General features: G+C 36.8%; 2 protein-coding genes across 11 annotated transcripts in view; one reads left to right on the forward strand and one right to left on the reverse strand.

Moving 5' to 3' along the window:
* The window catches only part of TP53BP1 (tumor protein p53 binding protein 1), an 87,990-nt gene that overhangs the window by 39,972 nt on the left and 26,991 nt on the right, over positions 1-21,027 (forward strand). For 5 of the 9 annotated variants that reach the window (XM_070502658.1, XM_070502676.1, XM_070502664.1 and 2 more), the window contains exons 13-17: positions 6,041-7,367; positions 13,659-13,778; positions 14,541-14,744; positions 17,916-17,973; positions 20,220-20,312. In XM_070502658.1, coding sequence (XP_070358759.1) covers positions 6,041-7,367; positions 13,659-13,778; positions 14,541-14,744; positions 17,916-17,973; positions 20,220-20,312 — 1,802 coding nt within the window. Of the gene's footprint in view, positions 1-6,040; positions 7,368-12,305; positions 12,407-13,658; positions 13,779-14,540; positions 14,745-17,915; positions 17,974-20,219; positions 20,313-21,027 lie in introns of those variants that run through there. The other 4 variants (XM_070502667.1, XM_070502682.1, XM_070502685.1 and 1 more) reach the window with 3 other exon arrangements.
* Positions 7,493-21,027, reverse strand: part of TUBGCP4 (tubulin gamma complex component 4) — a 75,763-nt gene continuing 62,228 nt past the window's right edge. Inside the window, exon 21 of one of the 2 annotated variants that reach the window (XM_044765053.2) lies at positions 7,493-7,804. In XM_044765053.2, coding sequence (XP_044620988.2) covers positions 7,800-7,804 — 5 coding nt within the window. In that variant the 3' untranslated portion in view covers positions 7,493-7,799. Of the gene's footprint in view, positions 7,805-13,350; positions 13,474-21,027 lie in introns of those variants that run through there. The other variant, XM_070502731.1, reaches the window with a different exon arrangement.

Consider the following 21,027-nt stretch of genomic DNA (forward strand, 5'->3'; position numbering starts at 1 on the left):
TCTATTTTCATTTATTGTATTGGGCAATTGATAAGCCCTCTCAATCTAGAAACTCAGATCCTTCAGTTCAGGGACATTGAATTATTTAATTTCTTCCCCTTTGTTCTTTTTTAAATGGAATACGTATTGTTCAGATGTAGAAACTCCTAGAATAGTCTTATATTTTTCTTATTTTGTCTCCTACTTTCTGTCTCTCACTTTTTGTTCAACTCTCTGGGTGATTTCTTCAGCTTTCTTTTTTTTAAAAAAATAGCTTTATTGAGATATAGTTCACACATCATGTTGTCTACCCTTTTAAAGTGTGCAGTCCAATGGCTTTTATTTTTATATTTACAAAGTTGTGCAGTTATTCACCACAATATAATTTTGGAACGTTTTCATTGCCCCCTCCCCCAGAAGACCCCATACCCATTAGCAATCACTCCCATTTCCCCCACCCCTAGCTCTAGTCAACCACTAATCTACTTTGTGTCTCTATAGATTTGCCTATTCTGGATATTTCATGTAAGTCGAATTATACAATATATAGTCTTTTGTGATTGGTTTCTTTCATTTAGCACAATGTTTTCATGGTTCATCCATGTTGTGGCATATATCAGAACTTCATTCCTTTTTATTCTGAATAATACTACATTGTATGTATATACCACATTTTATTTATCCATTCCTCAGTTGGTGGACGTTTGGGTTGTTTTCTCTTTTTTGGCTGTCGTGAATAATGCTGCTGTGTATATTTATGCACAAGTTTTTATGTGGGTGTATGTTTTTATTTCTCTTGTGTAAACCTAGAAGAGCACTTGCTGAGTTCAGTCATCTTTTAACCTTTCTCTGAGTTGTTAATTTCTACTTTTGGGTTTTTGATTTCTAAACTCTTTTTAACTCTGAATGTCCTCCCTTTTTTCTTCTTCTTCTCCCCAAATCCCCCCAGTACATAGTTGTATATCCTAGTTGTAGGTCCTTCTATTTATGCTATGTGGGACGCTACCTCAGCATGGCTTGAGGAGCAGTGCCAGGTGAGCACACAGGACCTGAACCAGTGAAACCCTGGGCTGCTGAAGCAGAGTGCGCGCACTTAACCACTTCGCCACAAGGCCGGCCCCTATCCTCCCTTTTTTAAAAAAAATAGCATTTTGGGGTCTGGCCCAGTGGCATAGTTGTTAAGTTCGCATACTCTGCTTCGGCATCCCAGGGTTCACAGGTTCAGATCTGAGATGCGGACCTATGCACTGCATCATTCATTAAGCCGTGCTGTGGCGGGATCCTACACACAGAAAATAGAGGAAGATCGGCACAGATGTTAGCTCAGCAACAATCTTCATCATGCAAAAAGAGGAAAATTGGCAGGGGCTGGCCCCATGGCTGGGTGGTTAAAGTTCTGCACACTCTGCTTCAGCAGCCCGGGTTCATGGGTTCAGATCCTGTTTGCAGACCTACTCCACTCATTAGCCATGCTGTGGAGGCATCCCACATACAAAAAATAGAGGAAGATTGGTACAGATGTTAGCTCAGCAACAGTCTTCATCAAGCAAAAAAAGAGGAGGATTGGCAACAGATATTAGCTCAGGGTGAATCTTCCTCACAAAAAAAAAAAAGGAAGATTGACAGGAGATGTTAGCTCAGGGCCAATCTTCCTTACCAAAATGTATATATATAATTTTGTCTTGTTTTATGGGCACACTGTCTTATCTCCCTAAAGATGTTAATACAGTTATGCATCACTTAATGATGAGGATATGTTGTGAGAAACGTGTTGTTAGGTGATTCTGTCATATGAACATCATAGAGTGTACTTACACACACTTAGATGGTGTATCCTACTATACGCCTAGGCTATGTAGTAGTAATCTTATGGGACCACCATTGTATATGCGGTCTGTTGTTGACCGAAATGTCGTTATGTGGCACGTGACTGTAATAGTTTCTTTTGAGAACTTTCCTCCTCCCTGGAATAGTCACTGTTTCTTCAAGTAGATTTTAATTAGTTTTGTTAGTTTTCATGTTTGACTTTCAAATTAGAGGCTTTCCTCAAGTGTCTGATAATCCTTGATTGTCTGCTTCAAGAGTGAAATACCAGAAAACAGATTAGAAATTCTGAGCTAGCGATTGGTACTTGTTGTTTCTGGGATTCATCTGCTGGGCCATTTTGGGGGTCCTCCTAATGTCAGTTTCTTGATTTGTCTCACGTTGGTCATGTTCCCCAGAAAAACATCTGATGTCTTGTCTGCTGGCTGCCATTGTTCTAGAAGTCTACTGCTGTTGAGAGGCAGGTGTAGGTTCCATTCAGTATGTAAATTTTCACTTAATCTCCCTGTTTTCAGAATGGTCCTTTCTGAAAACTGTGCCTCTTGTCCTCCAGTTCAGGAATGCTATCTTTTAGTCTCTACAGGGCAGAGGAGGGTCAGGGAGAGAACATCTGGAAGTTGAAGTGCTTTTTAAATAGATCAATCAGTCCTCCTCCTGTTTTTAGCTCCAGCTTCACCACCACTTCCAGAGTTACCTGGCGCTGCTGCCAAATCCTGAGTCCTTTTTGGGGCATCGTGGTTCTGTGGTGTAATTTGGGTTGCTTCTTGGTTTTCTCTGCTGCTGGCTTAGGAATTCAGCTTTCACAGCCTGCTCACTAGATGACCCCTCTTCCAAAATTTTGTTGCAGTTGTCTTTTCTTCTGTTCTATTTTTCTTGAAAATTCATGCTGTAAAAAGAATCCCTTTGCCATTGCTTAGTGGGGTTTTGGAAAAAGAGTTAAAATAAATGCATGTCTTAAATCGACCGTTTTTTGTGTGTGGGGGAGAAGTTCTATACTTTTTTCATTATATATCAAACTCCTTACATGTTGTTCTTGATGGCTCACCTTTGCACATCTGTTATTTCTTCTGTGCCTTGGTTACTGGAGTCCAAATCAACCTAATTTTGATGTTGTGAGATCTAAATATTTATAATTAGATAATTATTAATCAAGAGAAAGTTGGCATAAGGGTAATTTTGTGTATTTTTTTCTTTCTGTCTTTATATGTTTAATTGCAGAGCCTCTTTTTGTTTTTTTTTGTTTTAAAGATTGGCACCTGAGCTAACAACTGTTGCCAATCTTCTTTTTTTTTTTTCCCTGCTTTTTCTCCCCAAATCCCCCCGGTACATAGTTGTGTATTTTTTTAGTTGTGAGTCCTTCTAGTTGTGGCATGTGGGACGCCGCCTCAGTGTGACCTGATGAGTGGTGCCATGTCCATGCCCAGGATCCGAACCAGTGAAACCCTAGGCCGCTTAAGCAGAGTGCATGAACTTAACCCCTCGGCCACGGGACCGGCCCCTGCAGAGCCTCTTTGCAAGATGTGAGGGAAAGGATTAGTAGAACATAGTTTGATATTTAACGCTTTTCTCATTCTTGATATACATATTAATTTTGGGGATGACAAATCAAATTATAGATGATTGTATGAATGGCTCTTGTATATGTGAGACCAGTTTTTGACCGATTGGATACTGGATTTAGGTCTATACTGAAGCCAGACTTAAAGGTTGAGTCATATTGAGTACAGTCCTGACAGTTCTCCATCAGTCTTTATCCAAAGCCCTGAGGGACTTCTGTTTACTTAGCTTGGTTATTCTGACTAAGCCTCTCGGGAGCCTCAACACTGTGGATTATTAGGGTCCAGACACTGGCTGGATCCAGGAAGTCTTTAGAAATATCGCTTGTTGATAGGCTGGTTAGCCCCTGAAATTTTCTTCTGACTGACTGAAATTGTGCATATATTGAAAAAAATTCTGTAAAAAAAAATCACATCAGTACTTACTTTGATAATGCTTAAAAGGTATTCATAATGGGGGGCAACTGCTTAGTGGAGATGAGGTTTCCTTTCAGAGTGATGAAAATGTTTTAGAACTAGAGAGAGGTGGTGGGTGTACAGGATTGTAAATGTTCACTTTAAAGTGGTTAATTTTATGTTATGTGAGTTTCACTTTAAAAAAAAAGCTATTTATAGTTCTATTAGCCAGGTCTTATATATGAATCTTTGTAAAATGACTTATTTTTTTGCAGCAAGAAAAAATACATATTTCTTGTAGAGGATGTATAATATGCAGATAAATGGAAATAAGCTCATCAGTTATCCTGTCCTAGAGATAACTACTATTTTTTATGGTATATGTTTATTAACTTAAAAAATACATGAAAATTATGTAAAAATGTATAAAAAGACTACAATAAAATATATATTCACATACTTTTTTTCTATAAGGTTCTATAGAACCTTTTTCTATTTAATGCATAGCCTGAATGTTTTTCTGTATCTTTTAATATTTATCTACAATTTTATGTAGAGACAAAGTATTCCATCATGTGGATGTACCATAATTTTTATATGAATCTCCTACCACTAGACATTTAAGATATTTCATATTGTTTCCTATTCTAAATAGTAATTTAGTGTTGAACAGTATTGTAGCTAAATCTCAGTGTATTTCCATCAAACAATTTCCCAGAAATAGAATTTTGGGCTAAGGGATATATAAAGTTTCAAGGTGGTGGTTGTATATTGCCAAATTGCCATTTAGAAGTGTGGAACCAATTTATACTTAGTTATGCCTGAGAGTATATGAGCAGGCTCAAATTTAGGACTATTTTTATAATCTGAAAGGGTAAACAATAACACCAGACATTGAAATACCAGAAGTTATGGAATATACAAAATGTTTGGTAACCTCTTTTGATTCCTCATTCCCTTAAAAATAGTAGCCTTACCCCTTATCTAGACTTTTATGGCATTTGTATTATGAAAAATAACACACTCGTATAAATTGTCACATAAAAACGTATCTAAGCTTTGGGTTCTTTCTTTTTTAAATTAAGGTATTATTTTCATAAAATAAAAATGCGATTTTAAGTGTATAGTTAGATGAATTTTGGTAGTTGTATACAAATGTATAATAACCCACCATCAGCAAAGTATAAAACAGTGTCCTCACCTGAAAAATTTCTTTATAATCCTTTGCACTTGATTCATCCTCCTCACCCCCTGATCTCCTCTTCTACCTCAGGCAACCATTTATCTGCCTTCTGTCACTATAGTTTTGTGTTTTCGAGAATTTTATATAATTGGAATCATAAAATGTGTGTGGTCTTTTGTGTTTGAGTTCTTTAGCTTAGCATATTTTTGAGATTCATTCATATTGTTATATATGTTAATATTTTATTCCTGTTCATTGTTGAATAGTATTCGATAATATGAATATCCACAATTTGTTTATCTATTCCCCAGTTGACAAACATTTGGGTTGCGTCCAGTTTTTGGCTATTATGAATAATATGCTCTGAATGTTTGCATACACATCTTTGTATAGACATGTGATTTTATTTCTCTTGGGTAAATAACCTACAAGTAGAATTTCTGGGTCATATGGTAATGTATGTTTAACTTTATAAGATACTGCCGTACTGTTTTCCAAATTGACTGTATGTTTTGCGTCCCTACCAGCAATGTCTGAGAATTGCAGTTGTTCCACATCCTCACCAACAGGATGTCATCTTTTTAACTTTAGCCATCCTTGTTGGTATGTAGTGGTATCTGTTGACTAATGATGTTGTAAGCTTTGGATTTTATCATCTACTTTATGAATGCTAGCATATTTTGAAATAGTGAGAAGTAAGATATATATTTCCACTTTGTGAGAACTGAAGTGGGCTGTGTAAGCATATGTTCAAATGATTCCCATGTAATTGAGAGCCCTCATATATAGGACATGATTTTAGTAGTTTGGTGATGTATGGTTAAATTTAAGTGTCTTCCTACCCTTAAAAGGGTAAGTTAATACTTTCACTTTTTGGTTTGGATTATGCTTATTATATATCAGTGATTCACAAGAAAAGCACTAAATAGAGTGACTTGCGTTGAAAAGGCTGGTGGTTATGAGTTTTGTATTTCTGAGATTACGGCCCTAGAGTTCTTTGATTCTTGAATAATTGATTTAGAAATTTTAGATGAATTCAAGAATTATATAAAATAAATATTATGAACAAATGATGATTTGCCTTTTTTTTGTTCTTCCTTAGGACATTTTCATTCCATCTCCAAGTTTGGAAGAACGATCAAATGATGGGAAGAAAGGTGGAGATTTTCATAGTTCATCTTTGACTGTTGAGTGTTCTAAAACTTCAGAGATTGAACCAAAGAATTCCACTGAGGATTTTGGGCTATCTTTGACAGGGGATTCTTGTAAGTTGATGCTTTCTACGAGTGAGTGTAGTCAGTCCCCAAAGATGGAGAGCTTGAGTTCTCATAGGATCGATGAAGATGGAGAAAATACGCAGATTGAGGATACTGAACCTATGTCTCCAGTTCTCAATTCTAAACTTGTGCCTGCTGAAAATGATAGTATCCTGATGAATCTAGCACAAGATGGGCAGGTAGAGCTGAATCAGAATGATGATAAAACAAAAGGGAATGACACAGAAACCAGAGACGACGTTAGTATTGTAGCTACTGGTTGCAAAGGCAGAGAAGAGACTGTAGCAGAAGATGTTTGTATTGATCTCACTTGTGACTCAGGGAGTCAGGCAGTTCCTTCTCCAGCTACTCGATCTGAGGCACTATCTAGTGTGTTAGATCAAGAGGAAGCTATGGAAATTAAAGAACATCATCCAGAGGAGGGGTCTTCAGGGTCTGAGGTGGAAGAAATCCCTGAGACTCCTTGTGAAAGTCAAGGAGAGGAGCCTAAAGAAGAAAATATGGAGAATGTCCGATTGCACCTTTCTCTGACTGAAACTCAGTCCCATGGGTTGTGTCTTCCAAAGGAAAGCCCAAAAGAAGAATGTCAGGAAGCTATGGAAATTGAAACCAGTGTGATTAGTATTGATTCCCCCCAGAAGCTTCCAGCACTTGACCAAGAATTGGAACATAAGGATCAGGAAGCATGGGAAGAAGCTACTTCAGAGGACTCAAGTGTTGTCATTGTAGATGTGAAGGAACCGTCTCCCAGAGTTGATGTTTCTTCTGAACCTTTAGAGGGAGTGGAGAAATGCTCAGATTCCCAGTCGTGGGAGGATGATGCTCCAGAAATAGAGCCATCTGCTGAGAATAGAGCAGAAATCCAGGAAGAAAAGAGTGCAGAATATGAAAGAGATCTGAAATCAGTGACTACAGGAAAGGAACGTGTAGAGGCAAACTCTCCACAGCCTCCCTTGACTTTAGTGAGAGAAGATGATGCTCGGAGACCTGACCAGGAGATTCAGCAGACCCAACCTCAAGAGAAAACAGATAACTCATTAACAGAAGACTCAAAAATGGCTAATGCAAAGGAGATAGGCTCAGGTATAGAGGCCCAGCAGCTGGAGAAGGCCTCTGCCCATGCCTCACAAAGCTTCTGTGAAAGCTCTAGTGGTGAGTATGATTGTAAATTGTTCTGTGTCTCCAACCAAATTATAATTTGGAATGAAAGGTAGGACAGAACTGCAGGCTTATGTCAGGGCTGTCGACGAAAATAATCCATATCCAATCTATAAGTGAAAATTTGGGTGAGTTTATTCTGAGCTTAAATCTGAGGATTATAACCCGGGAGAGTCTTTCCACAAAGGAACAGAGCACTCCAAAGAGGTGGGGGGTATACAGGGTCGTTATATACCCTCAAAGAGGATGTTTCACATATGATTGGAATGTCCCTTTTACAATAGTCGTGAGACTACTCTGTCGGCACAGCAATTGATGGAAATAGCAGGTAGGTCTTCTGTCTCAGTGAACACAGCAGGGTGGCAGTCTCTTGTCTCCAGCTGGGTGGTCACAGGTGAGCTGGGAGGTGAGTGCAGCAATCAGTTCCTAGCCTAAGGAAAAATGCTAATGTCAGGGGGAAGTTGCATCTTTATCTCAAGGGCCTTTGTTCTGGCCATAGGAAATGTCTAAGCAGATATACAATGCGTGCTCAATAGCCAGTCAGGCCCTTTTGGAGGAAAAAAAGAAGTCAGGCCGAATTAGATTTATACCAAATGGCTTCCTCATATACGCCAATATATCCTATTGCTTGCCATTTTTATTTGTCAGGGCCAATCCAAGGAAATTTAACTTGGATTTATGTTTATGAACAGCCAGTAGTAGTTGGGAAATTTAAAAATTTGAGTTGAACTTCTTTTGTAGCTATAATTATTTGTGGAATCAGAGATCATTTGAGGTTTATCAGCTTTATAACTCAGGAGTAATCAACATGATTTTACAAGTATTTAGAAATTGTACAAATCTGGTGTTTTCTACTTAGGTCCCAACCTTGCTCCATATTTTTATTTGTTTATTTTTTTGGTGAGAAAGATTAGCTCTGAGCTAACATCTCTCGCCAATCTTCCTCTGTTTTTTTTCCTCCCCAAAGCACTGGTAGATAGTTGTGTATCCTAGTTGTAGGTCATTCCAGTTCTTCTATGTGGGATGCTGCTGCAGCATAGCTAGATGAGCAGCATGTAGGTCCGCACCCAGGATCTAAACCAGCAAACCCCCAGCTGCCAAAGCGGAGCATGCCAACTTAACCACTTGAGCCCGGGGCCAGCCCTCATATTTTTATATTTTGACAGTTGCCTTGAAGTACAAGGATCTTTTTTGGTTACCCTGCACAGTAAAATCATATTCAGAACTCTGTTAATGAGTATGCCATTATTGGTTGTTTCCTCTTTATGGGCATTAAATAAAGCTTCTAAATTTGGCTCAGCATATATATATATATATATGTTAACCCTTAAACTGGAAAAGATATTAGTTTGTGTTCTTTATTTTATGAAGTCCAGAATGAGAATGTGGGTTACTTTCTGAAGTATTTGTAGAGTATTATGTATGACATTAACTGTAAAGAATTCTAATTTTCTAAATGCCCAGAGTTAGTATAATTTAAAAACAAAATAAAACTAACTCCAAAAATAAAAAAATAATAAGAAAATAGAAACTGAAGAAAAGTAGCTTCTAGGGATGTGGAAATGAGAAACAGTATTTGGGCAACATCATAGCAATTAGTATGGGTGATCATACCTTTGGTGCTCTTGAACAGTCCCAGTTTATACCTCTGGTCTAGGCATGGTTATTAGTAGTACTTTTCTTTACTCTCAAAATTACCCCTATTCATTAGGTTTTATACTCAGGAATTTTTTTTTTCCTCTTCAGAACAAGAAATGTTAGAGCTGAAAAGGAGGTTAGGGGTTATTGGGTTCAGTCTCTTCTTAAAGTCATGTGGCTAGTTAATGATTGAAGTGAGACTAGAACCTAGGTGACCTGATTATCAAGTCTATGCTTTTTCCTCCTGTAAAACTGTATAATATAGTTTCTCTGATTCTGATGAGTTATGGTAAAGACCTGAATGACCTTATATTCTGTATTACTGAATATTTTTATAATTTTTTTACATCTAAATACTGTTACTGACCTAGGCTAAGAAAGCATCAGGGCCTGTAGATTGTTTTAATATGGTTACTTAGGAGTACTTTTTAATTATCTTAGCAGTTGTATGCAAAAGGAGCTCCTAAAGCATTGGGATATTAGTTCTGTTATGTTAATGGTATTCTCCATGAATTCTTGTTTACACTATTAATTGACAGAGCCAGCTCTTGTTTATAGCAGACACTACCATAGTAAAATGTATTTTACTAATATTTATCTAGATTATTGAAAATACTAGTAAGTTATTTTCTGCTTACTTCAAGATTTCTGTTCTTGAGCAAACAATTAAAAGCCGTGAAGACAGTGGCTGGACTGTTAGAGAATTCGTCTAAAGTAAAATAAATCGTTCAAAAGAGTATTGCTAGAACAGAAAAAATTGTTCTATACTTCAAAATATGGTTGTTTAGTTCCTAAACCTTAAGAGAGACTAATTTAAATGAGAGTAACATAAAAAGTTAATGATTCTTAAATCTGGAAAGACAGAATGAAAGGTATACATTGCTTGAGTAAATGGTATGTTCTTTAGATTTCTGCATGCTAAAATTAAAAGGGAACTTTTGTTCTGTTTTTTGTTAATAACTTTATTGATTAAAAAAAGATATGCTTACTTGTGAAAAATGTTCAAATAATAAGGAAAGAGGGGACAAGGAGTGGGAGGAGAGAGAGTGTCGGGGGAGAAAAAGAGAATGACTCCAAATGTCTCCATTTATAGATAACTTGTCACTGTTAATAGTTTGGACACCTCTTCAGACATCTTCAGATTTAGAAAGATGGTACTTGGAAGCCCAACCTTATTCAAGTATAGAATAAATTTATGATGGGTTGATGATGTGAAAAATCATAACATTTAATAAATCTTTAATTAAATCCACAAATAATAGTTTATAATAGGTTAATAATGATCAGGGAAGCTAGATATGTTTTGTGCTCTAGCTGTAACCTTTGTTGGCTTGTTTATGAAATATCATTCTAGCAGGCTGTTCATGTCAGAGGCAGACTCTTAGAGTAGACTGTTTATGCATGGTGTCACCTAGGATAGGAATCCTTATATTTTTAATTAGATAGCCTTTAATCAGTTGTTAAGAAGTGAGCTTTCTTCTCTTGGGACCAAAAGTAGAAAAAATGGGCTTGCATTGTAACAGAAAGTTTGAATAAAAGAGATCTTCCTGACATTAAGGGTTTTAAATATTGCTTTGGACTAATGAATTTTCTGAAGTCCTTAGTAGTAAGGACAAACTCCCTATTCAGATGGTTTGACAATGGGTATTAAGTTTCCTTTTATTCATTCATATCTTTCTTCATGGGTTGGTATACTGGCATATAGTAGGATAGCCCATGATAATTCTGGAAAGCAAGAAGGGACTTGGTAATTTAAATAATGTAGTGTGCTAAATGTTAGAGAAAGAATTGAATATGTGGAAAATTTCAGTAAATTTAAAAGGATAAAATATTATTTTGCAGGATTTGGTGATAATTTGACTTGATTGGTGGTGTCTTTCAGATCATTGAACAAAAGCAGAGAACTGAGAAAGCATTTGGAGGACATTGAATAGGGGCTTTATGAACATAAATAATTAAAGACTAGAAATGCAGGCTGTTACTAGTCAATTGAATGCTGACTAAAGAGTTAGGAATTTATCTTCTAGTGGAAACCTTGAAGTTTTTGACCAGGAGCTAACATGTTCAAAGTCGTGTTTTATGGGAAGGTTGCTTTGGTTGCACTGTGCAGAAAGGATTGGGAGTTTGGGAAAGAGGGAGACTTCAGGCAGAGAAAGTAATTGATAGGTTTGTTGCATTAATCCAGAAATGAGGCATTGAAGACCAGATAAGAGTAGTGGCAGCGCTGCCTGTAACAGACTCAATTTTCCATTAGGTTGTAGTGTTGCCGTGGGATCAGTGGTGCTAAAATAACCTTTCCTAAGTTTTGTCTAGTACTATGCAAAGTAAACTCGGTTACAAGGAAATAATTTTCAGTAATTAATGCATGTTAGATTTGCATATTATGGTTTGTCACATAGAAGGGTGTCCTTAAAGATTTGATACAGATTTTCAGAAGTCTGCATGGTCAATCTTAATACCAGGGATGGTTCCCATCAAGAGAGCAGTGCAGTGCAAGTGATTATTCTAGGAATGAAAATTCTGTAGAATATGTCTTTGGAATATATGATGCTTTGTGAAGCTTTTTGATTTTTAGCTTCTGTATCTCTTCTAAGTTCTTCTTTATCAACCTAAAGGACTTGCTTTTTAAGGAGCTGCCAGAATGAATGCTTATCTACCATTTGTCCTTTTCTGTAACTAAGGTGGAATTCTTTCTCATTTAGACGTGGTGTTGAGATTCTCTACACTATTCACATATACTTTTAGCTGAGCACATCTACTTTTCATCCTTTATTTCTAAAGTGCATTTTATTTTCTCTTTTCATCCCTTCAGGTTACTAATTCATTTCCTCTTACATGTAGATGTAAGAGATAGTTTTTGTTGTTGTTTCATGACTTTGAAGAAAAAAGTATAAGATACTTTTTTTGATGCTTGATATTAAAGATAACAAAGGATAGAAGTAGAATGGAAAAAGATGAAGGAGAAAGAATGTGGTATAATAAGAAATATTTGGTCTTCATCTGGTTCCTGGCACAGAACTAAAACCGTAGTAATTTCCCAAGTGATAGGAATATGTTTTGTTATTCATAACGAGCCCTTTCAATTACATCTGGGTTTATGCTAATTAGGTGATTTAGGGTGGGATCGCTACATAGCCTCAGGATGGGGCTGTGCACCAGAAAGATCAAGTGATTAGAGAGTTGGAACTTTCAGACCCACCCACTGATTTCCTGGAAGGGGAGGGGCTGGAGATTAAAGCTCTATAAAAACTCCAACAAGGTTTGATAAGCTTTTTAGTTGATAAGTGAGCCAGCAGGGTTCCAATTCCAAGGGACAGAGGCTCCCTTCTGGACTTCACCATGTGTACCTCTTCATCTGGCTGTTCGTCTGTGTCCTTTATAGTAAACTCGTAGACGTAAGTAAATGTTTCTCTGAGTACTGTGAGTGGCTCTCACAGATTAATCGAACCCTGAGGAGGGGGGTCATGGGAACCTCTGATGTATAGCCAATTGGTCAGAAGCACAGGTCGCAACTGAAGAGGGCGCAGTCTTATGAGATTGAACCTTTTAACTTGTGAGATCTGATACTATCTCCAGGTAGATAGTGTCCGGGTCAAGTTAAATTTGTAGGACACCCAGTCAGTGTCTGCTGAGAATTGGAGAATTACTTAGTGGTTTTGGAAAACAAATTAGACAAATTATTTTAACAAGGAGTAGTGACTGGGTATGCCAGATTTTAGCTATTTTGAGCTGTCTTAGGAGCGTCAGTACAAATTTTCATGTTCAGTTTAAGAGGAACAGTCTAGCACAATTCTTTTTTCTCCCAAACTTAGTCGTTTTATTAAAAGAGATAAACAATTAGGAAATGTGATTTTGGCAATTTGCTAATTCTGATTAGGAAAAATTTAGAACTGAGGCTTAGTTAAAAAGTAAAGTTTTATGTTTATGTTCATGTTTATATTAATTATTTATGTTTATATTAATTTAATAATGACTAACCAAAATGTGTACACTGAGGATGCTCATATATGTGAGATTTACCATTGTGCAGAGATTTAGATATGAACATTACTACTAGAGTGGCCTAGAGTGAATGCCTGTCAGTACTGCTGAACCATGAAACCTGTAGATTTCCATGTTATAACCAGTGAGCATTTTGAAGTCCTTCGGCCCATGAAACTCTTTGTCACCTCTGAGTAGATAGTAAATTTTAAGTATTAACATCAGACTTTAATCTAGAGAATGCTACAGATTGCTGAAGCTTAAAAATGAACTCCGTGAGTTAACATTGCACAAAATTAAAATGTCTGGTCTTGAAACTATCCAAATTTGTGTCACTGAGTATCTCCAGATTTGCTGTCTTGGGGCTCAGATGTTTCTATGTTCTTTTTGCTCTCATGTTCCTCAGGGCTTCCAAACTTTGGGCTTCATCTATTTGCCTGTCCTCTGGTTATCTACTTTGTGTCAGTCCTGTTGTTGATGGCTGTAAACAGAGCAGAGAAAATAGTAGGAAATTGGTTGGGAGTCTGGTGAGGGGTTGGGAATGAGGCAGAATTTGGGAGCACAGGAAAAGAATAATTAAAATATTTCTTGTACTTCTCACTTTTGCTTTTTTTATACTTCTGTTTTAGTTTCCTTTATGTTTATCTTTTTCTTCCCCCCCTCCAGAAACTCCATTTCATTTCACTTTGCCTAAAGAAGGTGATATTATCCCACCATTGACTGGTACAACTCCACCTCTTATTGGGCATCTAAAACTGGAGCCCAAAAGACACAGTACTCCTATTGGTGAGTGACTAAAATGTAATGATATTTAAAGCAGAATTTCTGAGATACCATTCTTTATACAAGTAATTCTTTTAGATCTGAGGAGTTGGGCCTGCCTGATAAGATTGATTTTTATCTTAGGAGGAATAAGTCTATAGTGTCTGATTCCAGGAGTTTACTCCCAGGAGACGTTGAATTGTGATGAGAAGAAAGAAAGGGTGGAAGGAAGGAAGAAAGAAACTATAAGGATTTTGTTCTATTACTTGCAGGGCAATGAAATCTGAGTGCTAAGCAATGATGTAGAACTGTTTTATAAGGAAGGGACAGCAGGTAGGGTAGAAGTACTATTTATTCAGGACCCTGGCTAATCAGTCTGCTGCTTGACAGGCCAAGAAAACTTAGTCCTCCTTCCCTGAAGCAGCCAGTAGTGTTCTACATTAACCTATTTGTTTTCTCTAGTCAGTGCTGGGAGGTAACAGTCATGCCGTCTGGAGTCTCCTGCTACCTATGCCTGATGCTGGCAGATGTGGGTTGGCTGAGGGCTCATGCAGCATCCTTTGTCCAGATGCAGAAGTGGAACTGAATCCTGTTGCTCCTCTTAAGACCAGGTGTCAATACTCTAGTGCGTAGTTGTTGATACTTGTGACAGGATTTATCCTAGGAACCCCCTTCAATCCTGCAGAGCTGTGGAGTCAAACAGGCAAATTGATGACCTAGAATTGTTGTTTTTCATCTTTGTATTTTAGTGTTCTTTCTTTCTTCCTCCTACCTTCCTTCTTTCAGGTATTAGCAACTATCCAGAAAGCACCACGGCAACCAGTGATGTCATGTCTGAAAGCATGATGGAGACCAATGATCCCATACTTGGGAATGAAAAAGGAGATTCTGGGGCTGCCCCAGAAATGGATGATAAATTGTGTCTAAGAATGAAACTGGTCAGTCCTGAGACTGAGGCGAGTGAAGAGTCTTTGCAGTTTAGTCTGGAAAGTAAGTTTTATTTTATGTTAATCTTGGGTAATTAGTAGTTCCAGATCATCTGGGAAATATTAATTATCCTTCTTCTAGTTATGGTGGTTGATACTTTTATAAATGTATTTATAAAGTTTTATTCTCCTAGAATGAATTCTTTGTTTTCGGCCAGTCACTGTCATGTTACTGAAGATGCTCCATTTTATAATCTCTCTGGTGCTGCTTGTATCTGTATTAAGCCTGTGTCTATATAAAGTAATTGGTTTCCATATTCAGAAATAGTTTAGAAGAGGGTAGAAAATTTAGGATTGTGGATTCACATTGTAGGTTTATGTTCACTATTTCCTACATTAATTGCAAGTTATTTGATATCTCTAGAATGTAGAGAAGGTACAAGGGAGTGGCTGCAAAGTAGGGACCAGATTTTTTTTCCCCCCCGAAGAAGATTAGCCCTAAGCTAACATCTGCCAATCCTCCTCTTTTTTCTGAGGAGGACTGGCCCTGAGCTAACATCCATGCCCATCTTCCTCTACTTTATATGTGGGACGCCTGCCACAGCATCGCTTGCCACACGGTGCCATGTCTGCACCCGGGATCCAAACCGGCAAACCCTGGGCCGCCGAAGCAGAACGTGCGCACTTAAGCAGTGCGCCACCGGGCAGGCCCTAGGACCAGAATTTGAAAGGCCTTACGTCCTGCTGAGAAGCTGAAGAATTTTAGGCAAGGGAGCAGTATGATCAGATTTGTTTTGTAAAAGGATCAGCTGAGTGTTTCAAAACTTTCTGCTTTTGTCCATCATTCCTTTCCTTGCCTTGCCCATTTCCTGTTCTCCTGCCTGGCAAACTCAATCTTTAACCAGGAAGTAGGGTCATTAGGAGTGGGGATGGAGATGAGGAGATGAATTTGAGAGGTGAATAGTAGAATAGAGAGAACCTTGAGACCAGTTAAATATAGAAGTAAGAGGAAGGAAAAAAATACAGAGTGATTCTACATCTACATTTAGTTTTCATGATAGTGCTCCAAAGTAGATATCCTTATTTCTATTTTATTGATGAGAAAACTGAGACTAAGAGAAGTTTTTAAGTTATATGCAAGGTCATAATAATTGGTAAGAGATAGAGCTGGAGTTTGAATCAGATCTTTCTGACTCCAAAGCTTATAATGTTTCCACTAGGTAGTTATACATGCTGTTTAAAGGAGTTAGAAGAGGAAGTCTTAGAAAAGAGGTTGTAAAGGAACATTCAGAGAAGAGGACTAAGAGACTATGAAGCCATGGGAGTCTTTTGGGAGGAGAGTTACAATAAGATGATGTCAGATGCAGGAGTGAGGTCTAGTAAGATGTCTGGAAAGGTACATTGGATTTGGCAATTAAGATCCATTTGGTGACTCCAGAAAGAACTAATTCAGTATAGTAGTTTGGTGGGAGCTATGCTGAAGTAATTGATGAGTAGTGGAAAGGAGAAGAGGCAGCCAAGTGTATTCTACTTTTGAGAAGTTTATGTGAAAAAGGAATAAGAAATATGGCAAGTTAGAGGGAAATGCAGGATTGGAGATTTTTTTTATTTTTAGGCTGCGAGAGACTTAAGCAGGATTATAGACTGAAAGGAAATCTCCAGAATAGAGATGGGTTAAAAATGAGGGAATAGGGGAAACAGTTGATGGATCAGGGCCCTGAGGGAGTTCAGAGGGGAAGCTTTCAAAGACCACAGATAGAGTGGATGGACTTGAATAAGAGGGACTTCTCATTGTCTGAGACCAAAGAGAAATTTTAGCTAATATATTTTGAGTTCTTACTATATGCCAGGTATTTTACATGTACAGGCATTAAATCTCATAACAAACCTATAAGTAGATCCTATTATTATCCTCATTTTACAAATGAGGAAACTGAGGCACAGGAAGGTTGAGCACCTTCCTTAGAGTCACAGCTAGTAAATGGAGTGGCCTGAATTCAAAGTAGTTCCAAGAAGCACAAGTCCAGTTCCAAATTACAGTGGTATTTTTATCTTAGTGCTTATTGATTTGAATCTCAGAATCTCAGTAGAAATTAAAAGTGTTATATGTTTCCATCCTTATTATAATTTTCTCTGAAATCAGCTAGGGCTTATCAAGTGAATATATGGTAGCCTTGAATCCTTAGATTTGAAATTACAGTTGCTTAAATGGAGCTAAATGTTAAGGATGGTCATATCAGTAAATATTATTACCTTTCCTGATACTAGGAGCACGATGTCAGACACCGTACTCACAGTTTCACTCATTTCATCGTCACAACAAACCTATTAGGTTGGTCCTGTTTTCTCTCTGTCTTATAGATGAGGAAACTGACTCAGAAGGTGAAGGAGTTTACTCCCTGGTTGGACTGCTAAGTGCTGGAGCTAGGGCCTGAGCCAGGTTTCTGTTTCAGAGCCAGGGCTCTAACCACTAAACTTCATTCAGCTGCCTCCTTGATGGACTCTTGAGATTATGTTGGGTCATGAATATTTTAGAAATGTTTAAAAATATTTATTTTCTATAAGGCTGGAATAAATTGTAAATGAATAAAGTTTTATCCCTTAGCCTTAGGGACATTGCTTAGAGAATATGGGATTCTTTTCAGTATCATCCTTATTAATTCTTTGCTATAGATTCTTTCTTGAAAATGTGTTTTATTTTTCAAATATCTGTCCCAAGAGCACTTTGAGAAGAACTTGAGTGCCTTCTATGTGTGATTTCTCTTAAAACTGTATACTATTTATTTGTGCATCAACCTAAGACATTTTCCTACATAATTTATTAAAGTTTTTTCTTTTTTTAATTTTAAATTTGTTTTTCAATTTTTATAATTTTTAAAAATTTTTTGCTTTTTATTTTATATTTTCTTAATACATAATTTTTTTTACTTCTTGTATGAGAAGAGATGAATTGAGATTCAGGAGAATTCCATTTTCAAATATTACTGCTTTGTAATTCATTATATTGTATTTCTGGACAAACTGATTAGTCTTCTGTGGTTAGTTTGAAAGGAAATTGATTGGTGGACGTGAGAAAAACTTATACTGTTAAGTTATAAGAAATCTTTTTATGTTCACTTATTCTTACCCATTTCTTTTTATTTGTTGCCGATACTAGTAGAGCAGGTTTTTAGGTGTGATTCTAACTGAATTCTGTTTCTCTTTCCTTTCTCCCCTTGCTTTTGTTTGTATTCAGAGCCTGCAACTGGTGAAAGAAAAAATGAATCTACTGCTGTTGCTGAGGCTGTTGCCAGGTAACCAGAGCTGGTTGCTATTTAGAGGATTTTAATATACAAAGCCACTGGTAATGAGGGGGAGATGATTTAACAAGAGAAGAAAAAACTTATAAAATGAAACTCCAGCATAAAAGATTTAGCGATGTGTTGAATCTAACATAGGCTGTCTTATTAATATTTTGTCTAATAGCTTTGAGTTTAAGTATAGCTTTTGCTATACTTAGAACTAGATATTTAAAGGTGTTTCCCTTTCTCCTTTTTATGTGGGACTGTCCGTTTTTCTTTGTCTGCTGGTGAGACTGAGATTATTATTGCTATTGGTGAAGAAATAGAGGGTTTAACAAGAGATAGCCTTAGACCTTGTTCCTTCAGAGATCTCCAACTCAGCTGCAGCCTCAGGCCATTTTCTCTTCTGCCTGCCAAATTAAGTACTGTGTTGAGCTGTGATTTTTGCTTTGTCATGAATGCTGTAATACTTTGAGGATGAATATGACCCCATCCTGAGGCTCTGGTGGTAAGCTTTGCCATCTGGTGGCTGTTAGAGTAGAATTGTTTTGTAGGTTTGTGGCATGAGTCATCTAACATGAAAATACTAGCAGCAGTTGATGGAATATAGGTGAGGAATTCTTAAATCAGGCTAGGCAGGTATTATAAATAAGAAAAGCAGGCTAGGTGAAGAGCAGGAAGTGTTGAGGACAATGGCCAACTGAACATGTGCCTGATTTAAAAGGAGGGGGATAGCTCCTGTTCAACTTGAGCCATTTGTTACTATGAAAGGAAGCAAGCTTAGTGTTGCCAAATCTTTAAATTTTTAAAGAGAAATCTGGATTTTTAAAGTAAAATTTCCTGCTCAGTGAGTCAGATAAAACATGTCTGTGGACCAAATTTGACCCTCAGTTGCGAGTTTTTGACCCCTGTCTAAATCCTTTGATTTGTGCTTAGCTATGTCTTAGATTAGTTGTTCCCTGGGCTTTTGCATATTTAATCTGAAAGGTAAGTACTTTAGAGTCCTTACTCAGTTGAAGACTGTTTAATGATATATAGTCTTACAAGTTGAAGAAAATGGAGTTTATACTTGATCTCGTTGGTTTTAACAGAATTGTATACCAGACACAACTTGTTAGTCTGTATGTGTCCATTAAGAGAGAGAACAGAATATACTGCTGAAGCTTCCCGAATCCTTTTGGGCAGAATGTAGGGCTGGAAAAATAAGGAAAAACTGAGTGGAGGGTTGGATTGGTGGGTCTCAGAATGAGGTGAAATTCATTGGTATTGTTGTGAAGTAAATTTTGTATATAGAATCTAGATTTTTAAAATGTTTGACTATTCACTTCACTGTTGAGTTCACCATAAGAAATCATTTGAAGTAAGCTGTGTTAGAATATTCTAAATGATCATTGCTTCCTCTGCATCTAGGTGAAGCAGTACCACTGTTTTTAAGTGTTTTTAATTGGGCTCTGTTCAGATTATCTTGTTTCTCTCTCAGACATAGCATTATCGAAGGTCTCAAGCATATACAAAAATAGAATATTATGATGAACCACCATGTATTCATCACCCAGTGTAAAAATTACCAACTCATGGCGAGTCTTGATTCATTTATAAATAACTTCCAGGACTCTCCTCCCCACTGGATTATTTTGAAGCTACTTCCGGCGTTATATTATCTTATCTGTAAATATTTCAAAGCTCTCTCTAAAAGATGAGAATTTTTATTTTGAACTTAACCTCAATACTATTATCATGCTTTTAAAATTGGCAATGATTCCTTAACGTCATCAAATATTCAGTATTCAGATTTCTGTGATTGATCGCCTCATAAATGTTTTTTTACAGTTGGTTTAAATTAAGATCCAAACGAGGTCCACACATTACATTTTATTGATAGGTCTCTTAGGTTAAATCTCTTTCAATGTATTAAGAAAAGAGGGGCTCCCTCCCTCCTTTCTTTCCTCCTGGCAATTTATTTGTTGAGTAAACTGCGTTGTATGTCCTATAGAGTTTTCTACATTCTAGACTTTGCTGATTGCATCTTATTGTATTGAATATAGTCCTCTGTCCACCTTGTTTCCTGTGAATCTTCCCTGAGTTTTTTATTATGCTAATTTTAAACAAGCATGAGGACTTTCCATTTTGATGTAGGTGGTTTGGAGTTTGGGATTCAGAGAAAGGATTTTATTCCCTCTGTGCGTAAAAGGATAATCTCCAGTGGTACCTTTCCATTTAAAACTAACACAATATATTGTTTTAATTTATTATCTTAGTTCCCAGCAAACCATGTCTGTATTTAGCTGTGTCTGTGAAGCCCAGCAAGAGGATGAGGCTCGAAGTCAGGATCCCCACTCTGCACCCATCAGGCGAGCATTATTTTCATAGCATCTTTTGGGCTATATTGATTCACAGAATGGTTGGTACCAAAGCCTAAAATATACTGCTATTATTTTGTTAACTTGAGCTTACTTTTTTATCTGAGGGACTGTGACATACCCTAGATGGATTTATAAATGAAATGTCGTGAGAAATTTTATTAAATATTTTATAGATGGAGATTTTTGTCTTTATCTGCCAGTTTTATCAATTTGAAATGATTCAGTCTTCATAAATTTATGAAAATATTCTATATTTCTAATATTATTCCCTTTTTATTAGTAATGGAAATGTTTACTTTTAATAGACTTTTTATTTCCTTTTAGTTTCTCCTGGGGCAAAACTGAGATGCTCAACATCCCAAATTTAAAGTTTGTCAGATTTGATGGAATTAAGATTTTCCCATAATTTCTTTACTCCATAATCTCTTAGAACAGCTCTGAAGCAGAAAAAATTTTTTGAGTTACAAAATATTTCTTCTCTGTTTAAATAATTAAAGAGTGTTTTGTTTGAAGTATATGATTCTTATATTTAGTATAGGGAAATAAGTAATGGCAATGGAAATAAGCTTGAATTTTCATTATGAGGCGGTATCTTTCATCTCTAGAATTAGAGAATGTGATAATGTTTTGTTTGTCAGTAGGTATATTTCTAATAGTGTTATTTGCAGCATAATTTCTGTGTTATTTATTGCTAGAAATATTT

Source organism: Equus asinus, chromosome 2 (genome assembly GCF_041296235.1).
Source record: "Equus asinus isolate D_3611 breed Donkey chromosome 2, EquAss-T2T_v2, whole genome shotgun sequence".
Classification (NCBI taxonomy): domain Eukaryota; kingdom Metazoa; phylum Chordata; class Mammalia; order Perissodactyla; family Equidae; genus Equus; species Equus asinus.